This window comes from Crocodylus siamensis, chromosome 8, assembly GCF_052110815.1.
Source record: "Crocodylus siamensis isolate JL-2025a chromosome 8, ASM5211081v1, whole genome shotgun sequence".
NCBI lineage: Eukaryota > Metazoa > Chordata > Crocodylia > Crocodylidae > Crocodylus > Crocodylus siamensis.
The window spans coordinates 54267777-54294786 of NC_143402.1; the positions used below are offsets into that span (position 1 = coordinate 54267777).

The following is a 27010-nucleotide window of genomic DNA, read 5'->3' on the forward strand; positions in this document are numbered from 1 at the left end:
TACTCACAATCAGGAGGCACAGTTCCTCAGATTAGCTCCTCAATAGCAGCAGCACGGCTAGGAATTAAGTCCCACAGTTGGGACTCTGGGCCCTCCTGGACCTCCAGCCTTGAAGGGGTTAAATTCCTTCCCTTCCTCTCTCTCATTCTCTCTCTCTCTCTACCTCTCTCACTCTCTGTGCTTGACCCCTTTGCCAACAAGTGGTTAATCTCTCAATCTCTCAAGTCCCTGCAGTACAGCCTCCACCACCCCTCACAGCTGCTCCTGGTCCTCTGGTCAAAACAGAAACAGAAACACAAGCACCTGCTTCAAACTAAAATACCACCCCTCCAATATTTGCCCACTCTCAGGCAAAACCAAAATGAACTAAAATCCTCCACCCTTCTGGGTCCTATGGCAGGGGAAAATGGAGAAAGCAAAAGAGACTCTCTCTGCCCTTACCTATCAAGTCTCCCCTTATGGCTTCTGGGCATCACCATGGGAGTCCTACTTTCTCCCCAGCCAGCTTTAGACTGCCCTTCCAGCCTGAGGGTAGTAAGCCTTATTTCCCAAGCCCCTCCCCTTCCAGCCAGCCAGCCCCATTGTCTGGCCTGAATAATGGTTGCTAATTAGGCTCTGCAGTCTTGCTAGATGCTTGCCTTTGGCTGCAATCCTTCCACCATTCAGCCACTCCCCAGGGCAGAGCTACTGACCATTAAAGGGCCCTAGAGAATCATAGAAAACTAGGGTTTAAAATTAAAACCTCCAAGGGTAGATACTCTACCACCTCTCTACGTAAACCATTCCAGTGCTTCACCACCCTCCTAGTGAGAAAGGTTTTTCTCATATCCAACCTGAATTTCCCTTGCTGCAACTTCAGACCATTGCTCCTTGCTCTGTCATCTGCCACCACTGAGAACAGTGTAGTTCCATCATCTTTAAAACCACCTTTCAGGTAGTTGAAGGCTGCTCTCAAATCCCTCTCAGTCTTCTCTTCTCCAAACTAAATAAGCCCAGTTCCCTTGGCACCCACTCAGAAGTCATGTGTCCCAGCCCCCAAACCAGTTTCATTAACCTACAATGGATTCTCTCAAATTTGTCCACATCCTTTCTGTAGTGGGGGGCCCAAAACTGCATACAGTAATTCAGATGTGGCCTCACCAGTGAAAAATAGAGGGGAATAACCACATCTGTCGATTTGCTGGCAACCTTCCTACTAATGCAGCTGTGGCGGGCTCGCTGCTTTTGCCTAGCAAGCCTGGCTTGGAGAAGGACACTTCAGACTGGTGGAACATTTCCACCAATCGGGTAACAGTTTGGAGGGGCTTGCCCTTCCCCTGCTTGGAGTGGGCCTAGGGGGAAAAGATCCTATCCCATTTGAGGGACCAAGTGGTTGGAACCCAGATAGGGTGCATCTAATATCTGGTATAGTTATGTTTCCTCTTCAGTGTCTATCGTTATTGTTGGTGTTATAAATAGTTAGGTGTATTAACTCTGTATTATGGGCTCTGTAAGGAGGTCTTTATTAGCTAACCCACTTGTGGTAAAACTTGCCAGATTGACTGTCCTGGAATCTACCCCTCTTCTGGGCCTGAGGCATGGGTACTTACCCTAATGCCCTCCCTAGGGCCAACTTCCTCCAGCTGACAGACCTTTCTATGTATATTTGTATTTATATATATAATTATATCTATCTTAAAGAGTTTTATATATATATGTTGGTAACTCAATAAATTGTATATAGTTAAGAACTTTGGGCTTGGTCTAACTTGATAGAGGAAAGAGGGATCCGCTCAAAATTCTGGCATCCCTCTCACAGCACCCCCTCCTGCCTACCTGTCCCATCTAATTGAGAATAAGGCACACCCTTAGGTGTACCCAAGTTACACAGCCCAGTATGTCATTAGTCTTCTTGGCAGCAAGGGCACACTGTTGGCTTATTCAGCTTATTGTCCACTGTAACCCTCTGCAGAGCTGCCTCTTAGCTAGTCAGCCTCCGGCCTGTACCGACACATGGTATGAAGCATAGAAAATTAGGGGCCTAATAGGGGAGGAGTGTTCACAAAATAAACCAGGCCCTGGACACATGCTAAGGGGAGACAGAGCAGATGTGGGCCCCAACAGGGCCTTGCATGCTCAGCTCTCAGCACTGGTCAGACCCACAGATCCTGGGTGTGCCCAGAAGCAGCAACTTAGGTTCCTGAACAAGAGCCGTGGGGATCAAACTTTTGGATTAACCATGTGCAGGACAGCCAGGCCACAGCACATAGGCCCCACACTCTGATTGCAGGGCTGCCCCTATCATGATCATATTCAGTACAAGAGCAAGATTGTTACTGACTCTAGAGGCCCAGGGGTCTAGTCCTGCAGCCCTGTCTCATGTGGAGAATCCAGCTGGAGTCAATGGGACTGTTTAGGAGAGTGAGATCTGAGGATGCATCTGCAATACTGGATCTGTAAAGTTTGGGCAGACCTAGATTTGATTCTCAAAGGTACTGATACTCGCAAGCACATGCTGAGCACACTACACAAGAGGCAAGTACCAACGCATGTCCTCCACAAATCCAGCAGGCTGACGGGGGGAGCCTCTGGGGATTGCCATTAGGAAATTTTGAGGAGGGGGAGCAGTGTGAGCCCTGCCTCCCCAGGAGTGCTAGCACTGAACTGCAGGCAGAGAGTGGTACCTCCCAGGACTGGGGATTCACAGGCATGGATGCTGAACCCGGCTCAGGTCACATAATGCACAGCCCAGGAGCTGCTGCTGCCTTCACTCAGTGGCCCCATGGTCACAGTCCATGCCCAGGATTTGGGAGACTAGGTTTGTCTTCCTGCCGAGGGGAAGTGCTCTGACCCACCCCAGGCACTCGGGAATGCAGTTTTCCAGCCCCTGCTGTGTATGGTGTTCTGCTTCCATGGAGAATTAAACAGTCCCTGGGACAGAGAGTCTGAGAGAAGGACCTGACTCTAAAAGTGCATGTGGGGGCATGGGAGTGGACACCTGGGCTCCAGTCCCTGCTCCAGTGAATCATCAGTGTAAACATGAAAAAGCTGGAGCAGAGGCTAGAGCCAGGTCCCCCTCCTCCAGGAGAGGTCCCTTCCCAGTACACAGTACGGTCATGACTTTTTGTTCCATGCAACATAAACACCTTCAGCACAATGGACTGAGAGAAAACCAGAATTTGTAGGAGATGTTGGTTCCACCCCATTCAGACAGAGGGAGGTCTCCTGCACCCAAGGTCAGAGCTCCCAGCCCTGAGCTGTTGAACACGAGGAGCAGCACACTGGTACCTCCCTTGGGCACATTGGGCACAAGGCCTAGTCCAGACCCTGCACTCAGAGAAGGTTCTGGGCAGGGATCTGAGCCTGGTGAACTTTCCTGGTGAAAACCCTGGGGTCCAGAGATAGCAGATGCTGGCAGTGTTGGGCTGCTGCTGACTAGGCACATCAAGACTCTCACTTTTGGACTCAGGTGTCACGTGCCTGTGAACTGGCAATCAGGGTCAGAATCCTATTTCCTGTGACCATTCAAGTGGCAGGTTTCCAGCTATAGAACTGCTATTGTAGTTCTCATGTGCAGTTTGAGATCCTGCCGTCTGTGCTGGGGGGACACAACTCCCTGCATGGCTATTAAGCACACGCCACACACCTTGTGGAGCTCCTACACTCATATGTTGAATGAGCACAAGTCAGGAAACTCTGCCCAGCAGCAATCTGTGCTGAGCAGACACCTAGAAGAAGGAGGGCAGCCCCCCCAAGGGTTAGCTGGACGAGCTAAGTGGTTGGGGCGCTCACCCAGGAAGTGGGAGACCCAGGCTCTAGGCTCTGCTGCACCAGAGAATATTTGGACTTGTGTTCCTCTGACTTGCTAGCATGTGCTTCTCCAGCCTTGCCTTTAAAGCTGACCCCTGGGCTTTCAAAGAGGGGGAGCTGTGGGGACAGGAGGAAAAGTCCTAGACTTGAGCATTTCTGGCCCAGGAAGATGACTGCCCCTTTGGAAAGGAGCAGATCCTGCATCCTAACCTGGACCTCTGCTCTCAGAGAGCAGAATTTTCCCCCCACTGATTAAATATGAAATGCACAGTGCAGAAACTCAGCTCAGAGTGTGCTGGAGCTGCCAGTGAGAAACTCTACGGGCATGTCTGACTCCCAATGTCAAACACTAAGCCAGCTGGTTCTGGCAGAGGAAACATGTGATCTGCTTCAGGCTCCTCACTGACAATTCACAAGCTCCTCGTGGCCAAATGGGGAGATGTTTCCCCATGGACTGCTCAGGTGGCTTCATGATGTGACACAACAGGTCCCAAAAGAATCTGGCTGTGATTCAGACTCTCATAAGCTTCATCCTTACATGGAGTCTGCTGCAATTAGGAAGCTAAAGGGGTTTCTTGGCAATAGGCAGAAACTCCTCAAAAGGAGTTTAGAATAAGACTCCTGATGTTATCCATTTACTGGATTTATGTGCTTTTCAGTGCATACAATCCCCTCACTCTTCCTTGTTGTTCCCTTAGTGCTTCTTCTTACTCCTTCCTTCAACCAAAAATCCTGCCTGGTTCTAGCAATCAAGGGGCTTTGGTGTCAAGAAGAGCTGTTGTGACAGAACAAGCCTTTTGTGCTCATCTTTCAAGGTATGTTTTTGTCCCCAAACACAAGAGATTTTGTGTTGAGTTTGGAGAACTGGCCTTTTACTTATTCCAAATTGTGCACCCAATATATAGCACTTTCTGTTCAGAAAATAATTCTTCTATTTGAGAATCTTGTTTCTGATCAGAGGTGTTTGAAAAATGGAGAGAAAATGGTTCCATGAAAGATTTTAAATAATCACCTATTTTTGAAGAGTTCCAAATTCTTCCGTTTTTTAAAAGATATGAAATATTTTCCTCAAAATTTGCAAGTATCTGATTTTTTTTTTCATTATGAAAAATATTTTTGATACTGTTTTTGAACACAAATCAGAAAAACTGTCATGTATTAGGTCAGACCACAGGTTCATCTGCCCAAGCATCCTGTGCCACAGAGTGGCAGAAAGCAGATCCTGAAAGTGAGAGTGAATTGAGTCTGCCCTGTGTTTTTCCCCCACTGTTCCTCTCTTACTTGCAGCTTCCAGCATTTAAGGTCTAGAAAGTTCCAATTTACAGGCTGTATGCTTTATCCCCATGGTCAATACCTACTGATGCTCCTTTCCTCCAAGAATTTGTCCAATCCCTTTTTGAATCTACCTAAATTGCCATCTTCCACATCTGGTGACAGCGAGTTCCGTACTTTAATGACATGCTGGGGGAAGAAGAACTTCCTTGTGTTAGTTTTAAACTTACTACCTACTAGTTTCATTTTGTGACCCGTCGTTCCTGTATGGTGAGAAAGAGTAAATTCAAATATGGACTTCAGGAAGGCCTTTGACACGGTATCCCATACCATCCTTATTAATAAACTGAGGAGATTTGCCTTGGATGATTATACGGTAGACTGGGTAGCAACTGGCTCAAGGGTCACATTCAGAGAGTGGTGATGGATGGGTCGGTGTCAGCCTTGAAAGATGTGTGCAGTGAAGACCCTCAGGGCTCAGATGTGTGCTGTTCAGTATCATCATCAGTGATCTGGACGAGGGGGTGGGAAGCACCCTGTCCAAATTCATAGAATCTATGGATCTAAAAAAAACCTTATTGACTTTTTCTTCATCCTCTAGTATTTTATAAACTCTTCTCATGTCCCCCTTCTGCGTTTCTTTTCTAAACTGAATAAGTCTGCTCTCTTTTGTCTCTCCACACTGGGAAGCCCCTCCATACCACTAATCATCCTTGTTGCCCTTGTTGGGCCTTCTCTAGTTCTTCTGTATCCTTTTTTGAAGTGCAGTGACCAGAACTGGGCATGGTATTCAAGATGTGGGTGTGCCATGGGTTTATAAAGGGGTATGATGATACTTTCCGTTTTGTTTACAATTCCCTTAATAAGCCCTAACATTTTGTTGGCCTTTTTGAGTCAGTGCTGCTGACCCCCTGAGCTGATGCTTTTAGCAAACTGTCCACAAGGACTTCCAGGTCTTTTTCTTCAGTGGTAATAGCTAATGTAGAACCCATCACAGGGTAGGTGTAGTTTGGGTTATTTTTCCCCAGGCTCATCACTTTATGCTTATCTACACTGAATTTCATCTGCCATTTAGTTGTCCAGTCTATCAATCATGCCAGATTCTTTGTGATTCATTGCAGTCTGCCTTGGTCTTTACCACTTTGAATAATTTTGTCATCAGCAAATTTGGCCACCTTGCTTAATCACCCCCTTTTCCAGATCACCTATGAATGTTAAAGAGCACTGGTCCCAACACAGATCGCTGGAAGGGCCTAACTGTTTACTTGTTTCCATCCTGAAAAATGACAATTTATTCTTACTCTTGGCTGTCCAAATTTGAGCCAGTTTCTAATCCACGAGGGAATGTTTCCTGTAATCTCTTGACTACCTAATTTAGCTAACCTTGTCAAAGGCTTTTTGGAAGCCCAAATATACTATGCCAGCTGGATTTCCCCAATCTACCTGCTTACTGATTCCCTCAAAGAACTCTACTATTCAGATTCACAGAAGTTAGGGCTGGAAGGGACCTTGTGAGATCATTGGGTCCAGCCCCCCTGCTCTGGGAAGCAAAGACTGCTAGGGTTAAATAACCCCAGCAAAGTGTGTGTCCAGTCTCCTTTTGAAGATTGTCCCCTGCCCCCGCCTCATCCCGCCTCCCGGGAGGCTATGCCAGTCACACAGCTGGTGAGGCATGACTTCCCTGTGACAAAGCCATGTTGATTTCTCTCAAGAAATTCATGTCATCCATGTGCTGAACAATTCTTTATTATTATTATTATTATTGTTATTTCTACCTGTTTTCCAGGACTCTGCTCACACTCACTCCTAACAGTCAGGGAGATGTCTCCTTGGGGCTGAGATTTCCCATGTCCATAAGCACATTGCTTGCTCTGGTTCTAAGAGAAATACATTGTTCTCTGCTCCTTTTCCTTTCCAGTTCCTTGGGGTTGGGTCTCTAGAGCTGATGCAGCTGAGGCCATGCTTGAGGAATGAGTCAGTGCCCTGTGTGTGGAAATGTGGGGTGGTATGATCTGCCTGCTCTCTACATGTGCCCCAGTGGCCCTTACTGCAGCACCTGGGCACTTCACCTTCCTTCGTGTCTTGCCCTGACGCCCCTGTGTGAGGCTATTGGTAACATTTCTGAGGCACAAAGGGTCAGACTCTACTCTGGCTGTTGCACACCTATGTGGACTTAGGCACTTCCAGGCAATTCCATTTCATCTGACTGAAATCCCTGAATACTGGGTTTATGTTTTTAGCAGACCATCCCCTGAGCCATAAGACTGAGTCCCACAAGGCAGCAAGGAGTACAACCCACTCACAGTTAGCATTAGCAGTGTTTCCTGGATTTGAGCGTGGTGAAATTGGACTCTATTGAAGGACCTGAGTCCTCTCAGCACCCTACAAGTGAAATGGGATGTGGCCCAAGGACACTCATTTCGTGAAGGTGGGGTACTCTATTGCCCTCTCTGTGCTTGAGTGGTGCTTACCCACCTATGCAAGTGGTTCAGCTCCATCATGGGGAGTGCCAGAGAAGGGCCTAAGCTGTGGCCTGGTGGTGAGGGACCTGTGCTGGAAATCAGAGAAGCATAAGAAGAAATCCACTATTTGTAAGGGGGACCTAGAACCTGAGTCACCTGTATCCTGGGTGAGAGCGGAGTTGTTCCACTAGTTTTGTGATTTCTCTTCAGACCCTGGCCTTGAGTATGCAGCTGTGGACCTGCCAGGCATTGCACACGCTCAGAACGTGCACGTACACACATGTCCACAACACACCAGTCATAGATGGCAACAGGATCACAAAGTGCAAAAGTGCCAAGATGGGCCTCACACACAGCTGGAGACCTGCCATACAGTGCACAAAATACTATAGGAGTCAGCCCTAAATGATTCTCCAATGGTCACATGGAGTCTGTGTTGGAACAGGGTTTTGGCAGGTTCTCCCCAGTTCCTGTCTCTTGCCCTATGTCCCTGAGCAGCCTTTCTTTCTGGCCCCAGTACTGTCTGATAATGGACAGTAGGGGTGTGTGAAGCGGGCCCTATTCAGTTCGGATTTGGCTCAAATCAGGGACAGTGATTCTATTTGTTGATTCAGATCACTGTCCCTCATTCGATTCAGCCAAATCTGAATCTGAACATTCGATGCTGATTCAGAGAATCAGCAATTCAGACATAGACACAGCTTTAAAAGTTTTTCTACATACCTTGAGGTATACTAGCACAGCTCATGAATGCTGTGATGTTTGGGTGCATGGAGCGTCCCACAGGAGTGCAGGGGGACCCTCCATGTGCTCAGCAGTGAACCTACAAGTGGACTGGTGTTCAGCCATGGGGGGACCCCAGGATCCCCCCCAGACCCAGGAGGCACCAGTCACCGAGCCAGGGAGACACGGGGGGGTGCCCCCCACGGTGGTCTCTGGCAGACCCGGAAACGGACTGAAAGTGCTTCTGGTCCACTTCTGGGTCTGCTGCCAAGCACGCTGAGGAGCCCCCCACATTTCTGTGGACACTCCATGTGCCCCAGCATTGCAGCACTCACGAGCCACCTGCTACCTTGAGGTACATAGAAAAAACATTTAAAGCTGTGTCTATGTCCAAATCGCCAAACCTTTGTGAATCTCTCTGAATTGATTCTCCGACCTGGGGCCTGTACTGTTCAACATCTTTATCAGCGATCTGGATATGGGTGTGGAAAATACACTGTCCAAATTCACTGACGACAGCAAGTTGTAGGGCGAGGTGGGCACACTGGAGGGGAGGGACAGAATCCAGCTAGATCTAGACAGGTTGCAGAGGTGGGCGGATGAGAATAGGATGGAATTTGATGCAGACAAGTGCAAGGTGCATCTAGGGAGAAGGAACCAGCAACACACCTATAGGCTGGGAAACACCCTTCCTGTCAACACAGTGGCAGAAAGGAATCTTGGAGTCATTGTTGACTCCAGGATGAACATGAGCTGCCAATGAGAGGAAGCAGTCAGTGAGGCTAACTGCACCTTGTCATGCATCTACGGATGCATCACAAGCAGGTCCAGGGAGGTGATCCTCCCCTCTATGTGGCATTGGGCAAGCCGCAGCTGGAGTACTGCGTCCAGTTCTAGGCACTGCACTTCAAGAGGCATGTGGCTAGCATTGAGAGGGTCCAGAGGAGGCCGCTCGCATGGCCAGGGGGCAGCAGGCCAGGCCCTACGAAGAGAGGCTAAAGGACCTAAACCTATTCACAACCTATTCCACAAGAGAAGGCTGAGAGGGGATCTGATGGTCATTTACAAATTCCCCAGGTGAGGCTCTGTTCCCCTGGGCACCATCCAGGGTTACTAGGAATAACAGCCACAAATTGTTAGAGAGAAGGTTCAGCCTGGACATCAGGAGACATTACTTTATGGTTAGGGCCGCCAGGCTCCGGAATGGTCTCCCAGGTGAGGTGGTGCTGTCTCCTACCTTGGGGGTCTTCAAGAGGAGGCTGAACAGATATTTGGCTGGGGTGATATGATCCTGGCACCCATTCCTACCCAGGGCAGGGGGTCAGACCTGATGATCCATTTAGGTCCCTTCTGACCCTTATGTCCTAGGAGAGAGTGGGAGGAAGGACCCCGAAGTAAAAAGGGGGAACCCAGTGAATGAAATCCCCATAAAGAAAAGAAGATAAAATTAAAAAGAAAACAAAAAAACTTACCTGCAGCAGGAACCACAGCGCAGCTGGAATGAGGAAAGAAATCCACATGGCTCATCAGCCGCGTCTTCATACAGCTGATGCCGGCCAGTGACATCACCGGCAATCACTGGCCGGCGGGAATAAAACAAACCGCCAGTGAAGACAGAGGGGGAGAGGGAGCAGACCCGAGGAGGGCACCACCACAGGGTGCCTCTTGGGAATCTCTCAGGGAGGCAGGAAGATGGCCCATTTGGGCAGGCAAAGAGCCAGAGGAGGCTCCTGATGCTGACCATGATGGCAGTGGTGGGGAACAGCTCGTCAGAGTAAAGGACCACCTAGAAGAAGCTCCTGCAGCCGGTGAGGGCAGCAACAGTGAAGGGAGCAGAGAGGTGGACATGCCAATCGATACCATAACAGGTGGGAGCATCGGGGACACTTGGGAGGCGGAGAAAACTTCTCCTTTGAGAGGCACCAGGCAGGAGCAGTGTGAAGGGCTGCAAAGAGACAGGGTGCCACCCCTGGATGTAAGGAGCAACTGGGCATACACAGAGGGGCTACGAGGCACCCAAATAATGACACCACTGAAGAGAGAGAGGAGGAGCAAGGCTATATCCTGGGAAGAGCCAGATAAAGTGGGAGAGACGACCCAAACGAGGGACTACGGGTACCCGGCCCCATGTAGGGATCATCCTCAGGAGAGATTTTAGGGAGTAAGGCACCCAGCACCCTGATCTAGGGGCCAGGGAAGGGGCTGCATGGATCCCTCACAACATTGCAGAGTCTTATTTTGTGTTTTCCTTTGTGTTTCCCCATTTGGAGGGTTTGAGGGGTAAGAGTAGAAGACACGGCTGAGGTAGCTGCTGCAGAGCTCATAAGGGCTTGGCCTTTGTGTTTAAAGCACCAGTCAGGCATCATACCCTGGAAGGGATAAGTTTCGAGGCTGGGATTACCAATTGCAAGTAATCCTAGGCTGACTAAGCGAATCCGCCTTGAGAGCCTGTGCCCTGGACGGGAGGGGGCTAGCAAGGCTGCTGCAACTCAACAAGAGCAGGAGTGTGGCTAGGAAGACTCAGTGACCCATCAAGGTGTGGCATAAGGTTGGGGTGTAGGGAAGGTGGAGCCCCACAGGAGACCACTGGACAAATCTCACACCACAAAGGGACCCAGAGTAGTCACCCCACCACTGGGGTAACATTCAAAGTCGTGGCAGGAAAGATTGGGGGAGGCCACTTGGGGAGCAAACACCTATTCAATGGTGTACCAGAAACTGTGGGGTGAACACCACTGGCCATTTGAACCGAGGCCACACGTGACCAGATATTCGAGGCCTGGTGGTCACACCTAAGTACTATGATACTATGGAGGGTTCCAATTTGATTTGTAGAGATTAAAGTGTCCTCTGATTTGATTTGGGTTTGGGGATTTGGCCACCAAATCAGGCCAAAACTCCACCAAATCGAATCAGGGACTGAAGCTTTGTGCACCCCTACTGGACAGTGCTATTAGCTTCTTTGAGTTCTCTCACTGCAGAGAGGTGGTTTCTCTTACAGCTCGGTGTTGCTCACTGATACAGAAATGCATCTGGCACTTGTAAGTAGGGTAGGTCCAAATGCATTACTCCTTGGTCACCTCATACCAGAGCAACTATCCACTCTTGTACTGCCCTCCCCACCCCAACCCAAACAACCCAGACAACTTGGGCCTCTCCAACCTCTCAAGCCTTGAGGTGCAGGCTGCCTCATAGATTCATAGATTCATAGATGGGTCAGAAGGGACCTTAGCAGATCATCGAGTCTGACCCCCTGCCCTGGGCAGAAAAGAGTGCTGGGCTTAGATGACCCCAGCCAAGTGCATGTCTAGCTTCCTTGTAAAGACCCTCAAGATAGGGGAGAGCACTACCTCCCTTGGAAGCCCATTCCAGATTCTGGCGACCCTTATCATAATGAAGTTCTTCCTGATGTCTAACCTAAATCTGCTCTCTGTCAGTTTGTGGCCATTGTTCCTAGTTACTCCAAGGGGGGGCCTGGTAAACAGAGCATCTCCTATTCTTTGCTGCCCCTCCCCACTGCCATGAATTTGCAGGCAGCCTTCTCTTGCAGAGGCTGAAGAGATCCAGGGCCCTCAATCTCCCCTTGTAGGACTTTGCCTGCAGGCCCCTAACCATCCAAATGACCCTCTGAACTATCTTGATGTCCACTTGCCTCTTGAGTTTGAGCCTCCCCTGGGCTCTCAGCCCAACACCGCAAATGGTCAACTCTGGCCAAACCCTGATATCCTTAATCCAGCGCAGTCCAATTCTATAAGACTTTCATGCCATGGCAAGCCAACATCTGGTACCAAAGGGTAACAATCATAGGTGACTGGTAGGGGGTGCACACGGGTGCATGTGCCCCCCCTGACAGGGCTGATGCCCTCCCAATGGCCAACACTGATACTGTTGGTAGGGCTGGTGCCCCCCGACAGGGCTGCCACCATCGGCAGCTTCTGCGGGTGCCCCCTCCCCCAGATTCAGGAGGCACCATGGTAACTAGGAAATGGGGAAATAAGCACCCCCCAGAACAGGTCACAGCCAGTGACTGGATCTCATCCTTCTGTTCCTTCCTGACCTGGAGGCAGGGGCTGTGCAGTGGTGATGTCTCTTTCTGTCTCCCAGGGCTCAGGACAGCAGGACACTGCAGAGAAAGCAGATTTGTCTCTATGCCCCATCCTGCTGGCTATGTAATCCCCCTTCCCTGGATGCTTATGGGGCTAGAGATCCCCAACCCCATCTTCCTGTTGTCTGTTCTCACCAAGTCTGAGGTTGGCCTTACACAGCTGTGGCTTTGGCCAGGTCCCTGCAGGGAGGTCTCTGTGGGTGGGATTACTATGGGCAAGGGCCTGGGTAGTCCAGAGTGGGGCTATGTTCGGCTCACTCCTCCCAGTGACTTGTGTTCTGGTATTTCAGGGGCTTCTCTGGTCCCTCAAACACTCTGGGTCCTGGGCAGGACCTTTTCTGCATGGTTGAGGAGTGCCAAGCTCCTGAGCTTAGTGACCAACAGCCTACAGAAGTAACCCAGGCTTTCTCAGGGATGCATGTTCCATCTTGTGGTACTTGGTCATGTGGGAAAGGAGCTGCCCATAGACTCCTCCTTGGGACACCCTGGCAAGGTGGTGTGTGATGGGGATGTGAATTTGGGGAGAGAACAAGGGTTGGCTTTGAGGTGGATAGAGACTCACTGGGGTAGGGGCAGGCTGATAGACAGGAGAGAGCCAGGGCAGGAGCCTGAGCTGAAGGTGTTGGGATGACTGAGTGCAGATCCCAGCAGTGACTGAAGGAGGGAGACCTGGGAGCTGGGGCCTGGGCTCTTTATGGGCATGGAGAGGACACACAGGCACATCATTCCGACTGTGGACCCAATGGATGGCAGGGCACTCAGTGCAGATGGAAGACCAAGTGCTTTGTCTTTTCAGGCCTGACACCTCACACCCATGAAGAGGGAAAACCAGACCCAGGTCACTGAATTCATGTTGGTTGGGTTTTCTGCTTTTCCAGACCTGCAGGGAGTGCTATTTGTGGTGTTCCTCCTCATGTACCTCATGACCTTGGCTGGAAATCTGGCCATAATGGCTGTGATCCAGATTGACAGGCACCTGCACACCCCCATGTACCTCTTCCTAGGGGTTTTGTCTTTCTCTGAGACCTGCTACACCTTTGTCATTATCCCTAAGACACTGGTAGACCTGACAGCAGAGAGCACAACCATCTCATTCCCAGGATGTGTCACACAGATGTTCTTCTTCCTTGGACTTGGGGGAACAAACTGCATCATTTTAACAGTCATGGGCTATGACCGATATCTAGCAATATGTCACCCCCTGCGCTATGGGAGTCTCATGAGCTCACGCATTTTTGTTAAGCTGATGGCTGGGTCATGGATCAGCGGGTTCCTATTGTCCCTGTTTGAAACCACGCTGATATTTTGGTCTCCCTTTTGTGGCTCTAACATCATTAACCATTTCTTCTGCCACATGAGGCCTGTGCTCAGGTTGGCCTGCACAGACAGCAACACCATTGAAGTTGCGATATCCATGATCTCCATGCTGGGCTTGTCAGGTAGCTTCCTGCTAATAGTACTGACATACTTGCTCATCCTGGGCACCATCCTGCGGCTGCCATCAGCCAGTGGGGAAAGGGAGAAAGCCTTCTCCACCTGCGCTGCCCACCTCACCGTGGTGGTCATGCACTTTGGCTTTGCCTCCATTATCTACCTCAAGCCCAGCCAGCGTGGCACACTGGAAGAGGATACTCTGATGTCTGTGCCCTACACCATTCTTACACCATTTCTGAGTCCCATGATCTTTACCCTGAGGAACAAAGAAATGAAAAGTGCCCTGAGGAAAGCATTTGGCAAAAAAATATTCTCTCAGAAGATGTGAATATCCTGACAGAGTCTCTGGAAGCTGTTTTCAGAGCTGGCGTATGGCCCAAGCCTAAAACTGTATGGGCCTGGGTTTTCAGCCTGCCACAGCCACAGACTCCCTTGGTGACCTAAGGCAGCTCCTGGGTCTGTTGGCTAAGAGAAAGAGCCACAGGGTGAATCTTGCATCCTGACCAGGCTACTTTGGTGCTGATGACAGCCCTAGGATTGGCAGATATAGAATTGTTTGATTTTATGTATTGCTGCTTTTTTGTTATCACTCTGTATTAATAAATTTGCCTGTTGTCAACTGCAGGTGTTGTGGTCAGTCTGAGGGATGTGCTCTCCCAGAACAAAGATATAAGGGCTGGGTTCCTAAAATTCAGTCCAACAGAGGGCAGGATGGACAAGGACACTGTTCCCCCTGAGAAGATAGAATATTTCCTGAGAATGAATGGGTTGGTGGGGCAGAGGTGTTTGAAAATCAGGGTGTTTCTTTTTCTGATCCACATTTGTGTGTAAAATGGAGCTAAAAAGCTTCTCCCTCCCCCATTTCCATGAAGTTGCAAGTACAATATTAATATTTTTACAGGGTATGAGAGGATTGAACCCCTGCAGATGTCCTACTCCACAGAAATGCCCCAGGAACAAAAAGAGAACAAATTCCAGCCCAGAATCTGACCCACCATGAGTATAACTGGAATAACCCATCTTGGAAGAGGCTCAGCATTTACATCAGCTTTAAGCCATTAAATGCTCTTGCTCTCCACGCCTTTAAAGCCCAGTACTTAATCTCAGAGCAGGTACCATGTGGGCCAGTGCAGTGACAGCTTTGCCCTGGGCACAGATCAGCAGCAAGGAGAAATGTGATTAAATGGTCCTAGCACCTCTGTATGGACCATTGCAGATCCCAAAGCAGGGGAAACTCAGAGTAACTCCCAGAAAGGCAGAGACAGTGAGGGGAGCAGAATCAGGATTCCTGTGCTGAGCTGTTGTTGTGGCAGCAAAGTCTGGAAAATTGGGCTAAATCAGCTAATCTATGCTCACTGCCTGGGGTGCTTTTGCTCACATTGAGCTTGGCCCCAGCCGCCACTTGTTAATCCATGTATGCCACAAGACTCTTTCTACTGAGCACTTATTCTTGCACAGGATGTTCAAATCATGTAGGCCAGGACTTTGGCTTGCTCCTTACTTCCCCTGAGGATCTGGACTCCGTGGATCCCAGGGTGCTGCCTGATGCACTGAGCCAGGGGTTCGAGGATAGGAGAGAGTGAGCAGTCCTGATGTACCCCCAACTCTATCATGACCCGCTTGCTCAGGAAACCATTTACCAGCACCTGGATGCTTACGTCCGTGTACGGCATCCTTATCCAGCCGGTGAAAGTTAGAGGGATGCCCATACACTGCAGGGTCTTGAAGAGGAACCGGTGTGGTGCTCTGGCATAGGTTTTTTCCAGGTCCAGGTTCAGCAGTGCCCTCTTCTGTCCTCTGTCTCGTTCCAGCTGGAGCACGTCTCCATGAGGTAAAGCTAGACCAGGTTGCCCTGCACCTCATCTGCGTACAAATTTTTGGAGCATCTGTGACAGCCAGAACCAGAGGGATTAATAAGCAATAAATACGTGCTTCTTAGAGGCATTTGGTGTTTTGCCTGAACAGGTAATATTAGTTCATATAAATCTTGTAAGTTTGTAAACCGCAAATGTAACTTGTCTGTCATAAGTTTAATGAAAATGATAAAATTAACTGTTTGTGGAACTGACTGGGCCCCACAGGCAAAGCTGTAGATGTGAGATTAGCTGACATAACAGTTTTTGCTCAGGGTTTAGCCTTGATGATAAAAACTGGATCCAGCTGCCTAGCACACCCAATACATTCCAGGAAAGCACATCCCAAGAAAGCATATTCAAAGAAAACCTAGAAGGGTTGGGCTTAGGCAGAGCAATGTCAATTTCAAACCTAAAGGTGCTGCATTGTAATTTGCTTATTGGATAAACCCGAATCTAGGTAGTAACCTTTTATGATCATTTTTAACACCTTTCAATCCCATAGGGTAACAGCTATAGGGCAAGATTATGAGTGGCTCTAAAGCCAACAGATTAACATAAGACTAGGTATAAAAAGTGTGTGCATCAGGTGACCAGCAGGAAGGAGGGAACGGAACGGTCACTGCTGTTCCACACCCGGACCCCGGACTCCCGGTGTGAGTGAGGATTGGATCCTGATCAAGGGACCTTCCCTGGTAATCCCTCTGACAGCGCTGATCGGGGACGCCTGACTTCACTGGAATCACTTGATGCATACCTAGGCATCAAGGTACTATCAATAAGTTGCCAACCCATGTCTGTCTATCTGTCAGTTTGAACAGCCCAGTGGCTGACACCCTCGCAGTGCCCAGTTGGCCTATGACAGAACTGATCTATCTGTTGTTATTATCTATTATTATTTACTATTAGCTCTTTTATCTGCTTATCACATTTATGTTTCTGTTAACTGTTGTGTGTGTGTAAGCTATAATAAATTTGCCTTTACTTCACTCCCAACTTTGCCTCCTCAATCCAAAACTGAACCAAACAGCCCAGTTGGCCTGTGATAGAATTGATACACTCACAGTGCCCAGCTGGCCTGTGACAAGCATCCCATGACTTGTGACAAGATCACCTGGTTCCAGTCACGAATGGAGACTGATTAGCACATGGATCCTTTGTGCGAGGTATCTGGAGTGCACACACATACTGAGCAGTGATGAGCTGTGGAGATCACCATGGCTTTAGTGGTTATTGACTCTGCTGGGGCCCAGCCCAATGAAGTGTGGTAAATCATGAGACTTTTGCCTTTGGAATTATATCAAGTTTTGTTTACTTTCTGGGTTTTTTTTTGTTTGTGGCTAAGATGAAGCAAGACTGGGCACATATGAACCCCAAGACTTTTGGGTCTTGGGTTTACACATAAGCTGCCTTCTTGGTTTTGGGAAGCATCTGAAGTCTTAGGTGGGAAAATGTTTGCACAGTAGCAGAGCTGTATGGACCTGACAAATGAGCTCTGCTCAGTTAAATGTTGGAATTGATTCTTGGGCTTCATCTATTAGAATTTAGGACTGATTCTCCTTGAATAAGATTAGAAAAACAAAACAAAAAAATTTGTATATATCAACAGATGCCCAAATGCTGCTCAAAAGTTTGTGGTTACCATATGCAAATTGTGACAGCCAAGTTTAATTTCAAGGTTATCATTTTCAAATTTGCTTCTCACTTCCATGTGCTCAGGGAGAGCAGAGTCGGACAGTAAGGAGAGTGAGAAGAAGCTGTCAAGGGCAAAAGCTGGGGGGAAGCAGAGAGCAAAGGGGCTATCTGCCCTTTCTGATTTATTTTCCCTAACGTAGCAGTGGGAGGGAGACAAATTCAAGGTAAACCTCCAATAATTAGATTCCATACCTAAAAAATGACAACAAATTTATAAATTTTCCATACTAAGAATCTAATTATTAGGGGGGTTGTTTTATAATTAGGGTCATCTTCAATTTGTTCCTTGGTGTCAAATAAGCTGATAACCAACTTTAATCTTGATACTCCTTATATTCTGAGTTTGGTGAGCAGCAGATTGAATTCTTCTCTGGAGCCCCTGGATGAATCCAATGTGCCTGTGTTATTTCTTTTTCTCAGCCGGAGCTCACAGCAGGATGCTCACCTCTGTGGCTTAGAGGAAAGTCACCCAACTTCCCCTCAACCTCCTTCAGTTCCTGGGGCATGGGACAGATCTGTTTCTCCCTTGCCAGCAGCAGCCAGAGGTCTCACAGCTCTGGTCAGTCTGTGTTTTCAACAAGACAATCCATTACAGTCCCCCAGACCTTGCCCCTGCTCACAAAGCTATCTTCAAACATGCCCATCTGGACCCCAACTCCACACACTGGCTTGCTTGCTAGGATAAAGATTTCTCTCCTTGACTGGCTGCCAGCCACTACTATACCCCCAGTGAGGCTGCTCAGGAAGGTCTCACTGGCTTTCCCAAGATGGACCCATTAGGAAAGTTCCCTCCTACAGTACAATGGGATTACAATGACCCACTCGGGGCTTCGAATCTCTGGGCTCTGGAACAAGCCCCCAACTTCACTGGCTGCTGTTTCTTTCTCTCTCTCTCCCCACCATGCCATTTCTTTGCCCACAATCCCAGCTCCCCCTGTGCTTCCTTTCTCTTTCCCCAGCAACCTGCTAGGAACTGTAGTTTCTGTCATGATGTTACAGTCCATTACACCTGCAATAATGGCTCTCACTGGATTATGCAAGACAGCCAAACACCTGGCTCCTGCATGCTCCTTGCTCTGTGCTTTGGAAGTGCAGTCCTTTTAAACTGTCCCCAGACATTCCAGATGCTGTGCCTATCCACCCATAGGGAGTTTGCACATACAGCTAGCACATGCTCTCACACACAGCTTGGGCACAAGCTCTTCACCCTGCAGGACAGAGGAGACATCTCTGGTGTGAGCTGCAGCCCCAGAACAGTGCAATGCCCCCTGGGCTTCTGCTCTGTCACTCTTCTCTCTGCTCAGGGCCACCAGCATGGAGGGAGTAGAAGAATGTGACAGTGACCTCTCTATGGGCTCCCCTTCAACACAGTCTGCTGCTACATGTCCTGCACAGTGCCCACAAGGGAGCTCAGCATGGGCTGTGCCATGAAAGGAAGGGTCCACATGGAGGTGGGCAACACAGGCAGCCCCATGGGCCTCAGCTATGGCAGTGCAGGGGGTACAGCGCAGTAGGACAGGGCTGGCCACCAGCACACCGCTGCCCCAGCCCAGGACCTGAATGAAAGGAGTCACAGGAATGGGCGGTGGGAAACAGGAGCACCAAAGGAGCCTCTGGACAGCTGTGTGCAGAGAAGCTTGGCCCCCAGGAGCCAGAGCCAGAACCACACAGTGATCCCTGATCACAAGAGAGTGTCAGGCAGGGAATGCAAGTGGGAGCAGCCATCCAATGCCTTCCTCACTCCAGGCCTTCCCCAGGACTTGCCCTCTTGCCTGTCCCTTTGACTGCTTGCCCCAGGTATCTGTGCCATGACCATCATACATCAGGTCTCAGAGCATCCCAGTGTTTCACAACTGGCTTTGTTCAAAAGGAGATGAAAAGGTCTGAGATAAATTTAGGGAGGGGAATGGAAAGCAGAATCAGGGTAGACCTGTGGAGTTGTTTACTGTCCCCAGGTTGCAGGACAGGAGTGGATGGCACTTGGATTTTCCCAGGCTTCTGGGCTTCGCTGTTGCTACATGTGTCACATGTGTCATGTGTTCTTTTCTTCTTCCTTGGGAAGCACTGGGGTCTTAGCTTCCAGCCTGACAATTATTCTGTTGTTGTTGAGGTACTGGTGTTCACACCCTGGGAAACAGAGAAGCAGAGTGCAGAGATCAGCAACAGTGCAGTTCTGACATAGGCTGGACCAGGCCCTGGTCACTAGGGCTGTGCAAGTCTTTGGACAGAGCTTTGGATCCAGAGAAGTTTCAGATGCTTCAGGGTCTGAGGCAGTGCCATTCATGTGTGGCCTCCATGGGATGACACTAGAAAGTGGATGTAGAAGTTACTTGTATCAGTGAGGAGCAGGATTCATAAAAGAGGAAATGGAGTCCAGCTGCCTGCCAGGTCCACCATTCTTCCCACCCCTGGTCTACACCATAGGGGCTCACTGCCATGTGCCACCTCCCCAGCAGAACAATAGACCAGACACAGGTGGCCAGAACCCTCCATCTGGGCCTAGGCACACAGCCACTCCTTGCCACCAGAGTGGCCAGTCAGGGTCAGCTGATCTCCCTCCTACCTCTTCCCATATAAGCCCCTGACCCAAAGGGGGAAGTGTCTGGGCAACAAGGCTCAACCTCTGTGGGAGGAGATCAAGGATGAACTGGTTTGGATGGAAGCACCTTCTGAATTCAATGAATTTGTATACCTGGTCATCCAAATCAATCTCCACCTCTGGAAATGTAGGGAGGAGAAGAAAGATGGCATAGCTCCTCCGGGGCCACATCCTGTTACAGTTGTTCCCAATCCCGCACCAGCAAGCGGGGGGCTCTGGTGCCCCATACCAGAAGAATGGAAACACCTCCAGCAGCAGAAGTAGTGCCACAATGGTGGGACCCCAGGACACAAGTGTGCCACGTGCCTCCAGAGAGGGGGTCAAGATAAGTGAGTGATCCCAACAGACCAACTCAGGGTTGTCCAAAGTCCCCAAGGCATCCACAGTGCATGAAGTCTGTGGTAAACATAATCCACACAATCCCCAACTATTGTTATCCATCCACCTCCAAGGCCCAGGGCAGACCCATTCATTTCCTGTGCTGACCACCCTGCTGGACTCTGGAGCCGTGAGTAATTTCATAGATGAGACTGTTGCATGAGGTCTATGAATCCCTCTAAGGCAGCAATGCAGACCCGAAACAATGAAGCCCATATAGATGGCTCATCCCTGGCTTCAGGGCCTATGGAGTTGGGGACCAACACAGTAGAGATTAATTTCCTTGGGCACAGGGAAATGATACATTTTGGGACCATTTGTTCCTTATGCTAACTCTTGATTCAGTGGTTTCCCTGGCCAAGAATACTGTTAGACGAACAAGGGGACAGACTCACCTACCATCTAGCCAGATGCCTACATTCTGCAGCCCCCCTGCAGGCATCATCTAGTTCACCTAGGAAATACCAGGAGTTTGCAGTCATTTTTTGAGAAGAAAAATGTGGTCATTCTTCCTGTACATTGTCATTATGATTGCCCCCTCAATCTGCAGCTGGGAGTGAAAATTTCTGTGGAATGCATTTATGTGGGCAACACCCCTGCTGTGGATACAACGAAGATGACAAAAGGCATGATGGTGCCAGCACAGCTGTGGCAGCAGTGGCTCTGTAGTGCAGATGAGAACTCAGCTTGGCTCCAGCAGTTTCCATCTACCTCATACCACATTTCATGTTGATCTCTGCAGTGGAGACTACAGGCCCAGGGTTAATCATGGTGAACACTTAGTAGCACATGCATGTTACCTGAGCAAGTGCTGCCTGGGCTGACAGGCTGAAATGCATTTGCATTCCTTGTGAGGCTCTGACAGTGACCACGACTGGCATAAGGAGACTTCATAGATTCATAGATTGTAGGTGCTGGAAGGGACTTTGTAGATCATCAGATTCAGTAACCCTGCACTAAGCAGGAAAAGACAACTGGGGTCCAGTGACCCCAGTGAGGTGACTGTCCAGTCTCCTTTTGAAGATTTCTGGGGTAGGTGACTGTACCACCACTGGAGGGAGCTTATTCCATAGTCTGGACACCCTGATTGTGAAGGAGTTTTTGCTGGAATTGAGCCTGAAGCAGCTTCCAGGAGTTTGTATCTAGTTCTCCTGGTCTTCCCCAGCTGTTCACCAAGTTTTTGATGTACTCCCTTAATATAACAGCAAGCTGCTACCCAGTCCTCTCTCAGTCTTCTCTTCTGTAGGCTGAAAAGGCCCAAGTTCCTCATCATCTCCTCATATGGCTTGTCTTGCAAGTCCCGGATCATACGGGTGGCTCTTCTCTGGACCCTCTCAAGTTTTTCCTTGTTTAAGTGCGGCGCCCAGAAATGGATGCAGTACTCCAGCTGTGGTCTTACCAGTGGGGAGTACAGTGGGAGTATCACTTCCTTCGTTTTGCATGAGATGCAATGGTTAATGCATGCCAGCATGTTGTTTGCCCTGCTGGCCACGGTATCACATTGACGGCTCACGTTCATGCGATGGTCGATCACTACCCCTAGGTCCCTTACGGCCACAGTGCAAGTCAAATTGTTGCCACTGAGCCTGTAGGTATGTTGGAAATTGTTTGCCCCCAGATGGAGCAACTTACACTTCTGAGTGTTAAACTTCATCTGGCTCTGGTCCGCACAACTCTCCAGCCTGTTCAGGTCTGCCTGCATCTGCAGCCTATCGTCTGGCATGACCGTGCTCCCCCATAACTTGATATCATCTTGAACTTGGCCAGTGAGCTGTTCACCTCCCACATCCAAATCATTGATAAAGATGCTGAAAAGCACCGGTCCAAGTATGGACCTCTGAGGGACACCACTGGCCACTTATCACCAGGTTGACACGGATCCATTCATGAGAACGCTCTGGGTCCTACCATGCAGCCGGTTTTCCACCCACTGAACTGTTGGGCAGTTAAGCCCACAATCTTCCAATTTTTCCACAAAGATATCATGGGAAACTAGATCAAAAGCCTTTTGGAAGTCTAAATATATACTGTTGACCTTCTCTCCCGTGTCCAGATGGTGAGAGACCTGTTCATAGAAGGAGGTGAGATTGGCAAGACAAGACCTACCTGCAACGAACCCATGCTGGCTGCTGTTCAGAATCTGACCCTCAACAAGCATATCACACATAGATTCTTTAATGAAATTTTCCAGGATTTTCCCTGGGATGGAGGTTAGGCTGTCTGGTCTATCGTTGCCCCGGTCCTCCCTCTTCCCCTTCTTGAAGATGGGCACAATGCTGGCCCTCTTCCAGTCCTCAGGGATCTCCCCTGTGTGCCACGATTTCTGAAAGAGTTTTGCCAAGGTTCTGCAATGACCTCAGCCAGCTCCATCAGCACTCTCAGGGAAAGTTCATCTTGTCATGCTGACTTACAAATGTCTAGCTTTTCTACTTGGTTTTGCACCAGCTCAGCAGCCACAGTGGAAAGGCTATCATTCCCACCATGCCCCCTGTGACCCTTATCTCGCTCGTCTTTCCCCTTGGTCCAGTGAAATACCAAAGCAAAGTGAGCATTCAGGAGTTCATTTTTTTCCCGCATGTCCATTATCTGCTGTCCCAAGATGTTAAGCTGGGGTCCCACATTTCCATTTGTTTTCCTTCTGCTCCCTACATACCTAAAGAAGGACTTCTTATTGTCCTTGACTCCCTTGGCTTACTTAAACTTAGTCTCCGCCTTAGCTTTCCTAACCATTTCCCTACAAGTGCGGACCACTGTTGTATAGTCCTCCTTGCGGACTATCCCTAGCTTCCACTGTGTGTATGCCTCTTTTTTCTTTTTCAAGAGAACTGCAATGTCCCTATTGAACCAGGAGGGCTTCCAGCCCTTCTGCTACCTTTCCTCTTCATGGGAACAGTTTTCTTTCGTGCTTCAAGGATCACGTCCTTGAGGAACAACTACTCTTCACGCACCCCATTCACCTTCCATCCCTGGTCCTGCATTGCCTCCCCTACTAATGCCCTGAGCCTGTGGAATTAAACATTTTTGAAGTCCAGGACTTCAGTCCTGCTTGTTGATTTGTCAGCCTTGCAATGAACAGTGAACTTAGTGAGCTCATGGTTGCTGTCACTCAGGCTACCCTCAATGGTCAAGCCACACAGCAGATCATCTCCTTTGGCCAAGACCAAATCTAGGAGAGCAGTACCTCTGGTTGGCCCTTGCACTTCCTGGGTCAGAAAGAGCTCCTTGATTATAGTTAAGAAGCTAAATGACTGATCCAACCTAGCCGAGCATTCCTCCCAATCTATGACTGGGTAATTGAAGTCACCCATGACAACCAAGTCCCTTGCATGCGTGGCCTCTGTCAGTTCTTGAGAGAACTCCAGATCCAGCTCCTCCCCTTGGTTTGGTGGCCTGTAGTAAATGCCCACAGTTAGGTCTCTCTCACCTCATCAAGCTCGAACCTTGACTGAGACTGCTTCAGAGCCCAGTGAAGGAAATGAAGCCTTCCCAGTGGGTTAGCGAGCAGACCTATAGCTTGGGAAGGCAGGAGTTGGGGCTTCACTGTAAAGCCAGACATTGGCTGGAACCCAATGGGCAGCAACTTCCTGTCACTTCCACTTACGGTGGAAACAGACGTCACATTTGTGACTCCATCAGAACTTTTATGGAGACACAAAGTAAAAGAGCCCAGGAACCCGCACCCCCCCAGCGACCCCAGGACTCCCAATGAGCCCCGGCCTGCCAGCAGGTAAGCACAGGCCCATGGAGGGAGGGACCTAGTCAGCTGGAAGAGGGCTAAGTGGTCTGAGGAGGGTCATGCCCCCCCAGCTCCTCCTTTGCCCAGCCCCCCAGGGAGCTGCGCGACCAGAGCCTCATGAACAGTCCATGCAAACAGGTGTGCTCCTGGGTCCAGCACTTGAGTTAGCATGGGAGTTCTCACAGGAGGGCAAGCAGGAGGGCCCAAGGCCCTGCCTGAGAGCCCCACAGAGTAAGCAGTCCCAGCCGCAGCCAGCCCACCAGCGGCATGACATAGATGGGCACACGCTGCACCTTGAGGGTCCCCTCGGGGTCTGTGCACCCCCCCCGGCACCTCAGAGACGGCCATCCAGACGGAGCCCATGTTTCCATGCAAACAGAGCCCCTGGCTCTCGGCTGCGGGGGCTGCCTATCCCTTTCTCAGGCTCTGGGGCTGGGGAGCATGGCCACCTTCCCTCGTGGGGTCTGCTCCCTTTTGGGGTTTCTGGTGCACCAGCTGGAGGAGCTCCAGGCTGCAGTCCAGCGACTGGCTGCAGGGTGCTGCACTTGGGCAGTAGTAACCAGCAGTGGTAACCAGCAGCACACTTATAAGATGGGAAACTCCCTTCTTGAGAACACAGAGGCAGAAAGGGTTCTTGGAGTCATTATTGACTCCAAGATGAACATGGGCCGACAATGTGAGGTCATGGTTGGCAGGGCTAACTGGACCTTGTCGTGCATCCACAGGTGCATCTCAAGCAGGTCCAGGGAGGTGATCCTCCCCCTCTCTGCAACACTGGTCAGGCCGCAGCTGGAGTACTGCATCCAGTTCTGTGCGCCGCACTTCAGGAGGGTTGTGGACAACATGGAGAGGGTCCAGAGGAGGACCACCTGCATAATCTGGGGACTACAGGGCAGACCCTCCAGTGAGAAACTGTGGGACCTGAACCTGTTCAGCCTTCACAAGAGAAGGCTGAGGGGGGACCTGGTGACAGTCTATAAACTCACTAGGGGGGACCAGAAGGGTTTGGGAGAGACCTTGTTTCCCCTAGCGCCCCCTGGCATAACAAGGAATAACCACCACAAGTTGTTGGAGAGTAGGTTTAGATTAGACATCCGGAAGAACTACTTCATGGTCAGGGCGGCTAGGATCTGGAACCAACTTCCAAGGGAAGTGGTGCTGGCTCCTACCCTGGGGGTCTTTAAGAGGAGGCTTGATGACTACCTAGCTGGGATCATTTGAGCCCAGTTTTTTTTCTCCTGCCCGGGCAGGGGGTCGGACTTGAAGATCTGTAAGGTCCCTTCCGACCCGACTTCTATTATTCTGTGATTCTATGACTGCGTGCCATCAGGGACTGTGAGCAGGAGATCGACTCCTACTGCCAGGCCCTTCTCCCCCAGGAGGTGGAGGGTAGACTACCGTCTCCCTCCAGGACAAGGGAGGACTAGGGGACCTCCCTTACTGTCCAGCTCAGGGCTTGGACCAAGGTGGCAAGGGGCCCCAAGGCCTACCGCACCAAGGCCCCTGCCCCGCTGGAGCTTTGCAACAGGTACAAACCTCTTGCAGCCCCAGCAGAGCCTGCTGAGTTGCCAGCTCCCACAGGCAACACAGATGACGCTGTAGCTACCGCCCCACTCTCCCTAAGACCAAATGCAAAGCGTTTGTCGTGGGAGACTCCATCCTGAGGGGGACTGAGGGGGTAATCTGCCACCCCAACCCCTTAGCCCAGGAAGTTTGCTGCTTCCCAGAAGCCCGCATCTGAGACATTGCAGAGAAGATCCCAAAGCTCCTCCAGCCCACTTACCACTATCCCATGCTCCTCATCCATGTGGGCACCAATGACATGGCTCAGAGCACTCCCAGCCAGGTCATGAGGTGCTACAGGGATTTGGGAGCAGGGATAAAGGGTCTGGGGGCACAGGTGGTGTTCTTGTCAATACTCCCAGTGTTGGGCTATGGGCTGAGGAGGGAGAGGAGGATCCAGGTAGTGAACCAAAGACTGGCACTGGTGTCATCGGGAAGGCTTTGGCTTCCATGAGCACAGCCCGCTCTTTGGCAAGAGAGGCAGTGAGCTGCTGGGAAGGGATGGCCTCCTCCTCTCTCCATTGGGGAGGAGGATCTTCTCAGCCAGGCTGACCTGCTCCACTGGGCTTTAAACTAAGCCCGCTGGGGGATGGGGGGACTACTGACACTGCTGGCCCACTGAGCGGCCCCTGCAAAGCCAGCAGGCCAAGGCACTTAAGGGATCCCACCCCAGCCTCAGCCCTGGAACAAAATGTAGGCAGGGCAAGGACCCCTAAGGGGACACTTGTGTGCCTATACACAAATGCCAGGAGCCTGGGAAATAAACAGGAGGAACTTGTTCTCCTGCTAAATGCAAATAACTATGATGTCTTTGGGATAATGGAGACCTGGTGGGACTCCACCCATGACTGGACCACAGATATAGACAGCTATACCCTGTACAGGAGGGATCAAGAGGACAAAAGGGGTGGGGGTGTATGTCCAGAAAAGCTACACATTCCTGCAAGCCGACATTGGCACCAGGATGGACAACTTGAGACCCCCTCAGTTAAAATCCATGGGGATCACAGGACAGGGGATACTATGGTACGGGTCTACTACAGACCCCCCACTCAGAGTCAAGACCTTGATGAGGAGTTTACCAGAGAATTGGCTGAGGCCGCACAATCCCAGTGTATGGTTGTCATGGGAGACTTTAACTGCCCAGACATTTTGTGGGAGGAGCGCTCAGCCAAATCTGAGCGGTCACAAAGCTTTCTCTCATGTGTGGATGACCTCTATCTGATGCAGGAAGTCTACAGGCTGACAAGAGGTGAAGCGCTGCTTGACCTCATACTGGCAACCGGGATGACCTAATCAGTGACCTAATGATTAAAGGGAAGCTGGGTGACAGTGATCATGAGTTGATCACCTTCACCATCTGCCGCAAAGCTGGCAAGTCAGTCAGTTGTACAGAAATCC

At 50.1% G+C, this 27010-nt stretch overlaps 1 protein-coding gene across 1 annotated transcript; it reads left to right on the top strand.

Annotated features, from left to right (window-relative positions):
- Positions 1–13165: 13165 nt before the first annotated feature.
- Positions 13166–14113, top strand: LOC149858601 (olfactory receptor 10X1-like). Its single transcript, XM_090060343.1, has one exon. It carries the CDS (start codon positions 13166–13168, stop codon positions 14111–14113), a length of 948 nt encoding a protein of 315 aa, XP_089916469.1.
- The last annotated feature ends 12897 nt before the right edge of the window (positions 14114–27010 follow it).

Excerpts from the sequence above, each read along its gene's own strand:
- LOC149858601 (XM_090060343.1), top strand. The coding sequence starts at position 13,166 with ATGAAGAGGGAAAACCAGACCCAGGTCACTGAATTCATGTTGGTTGGG.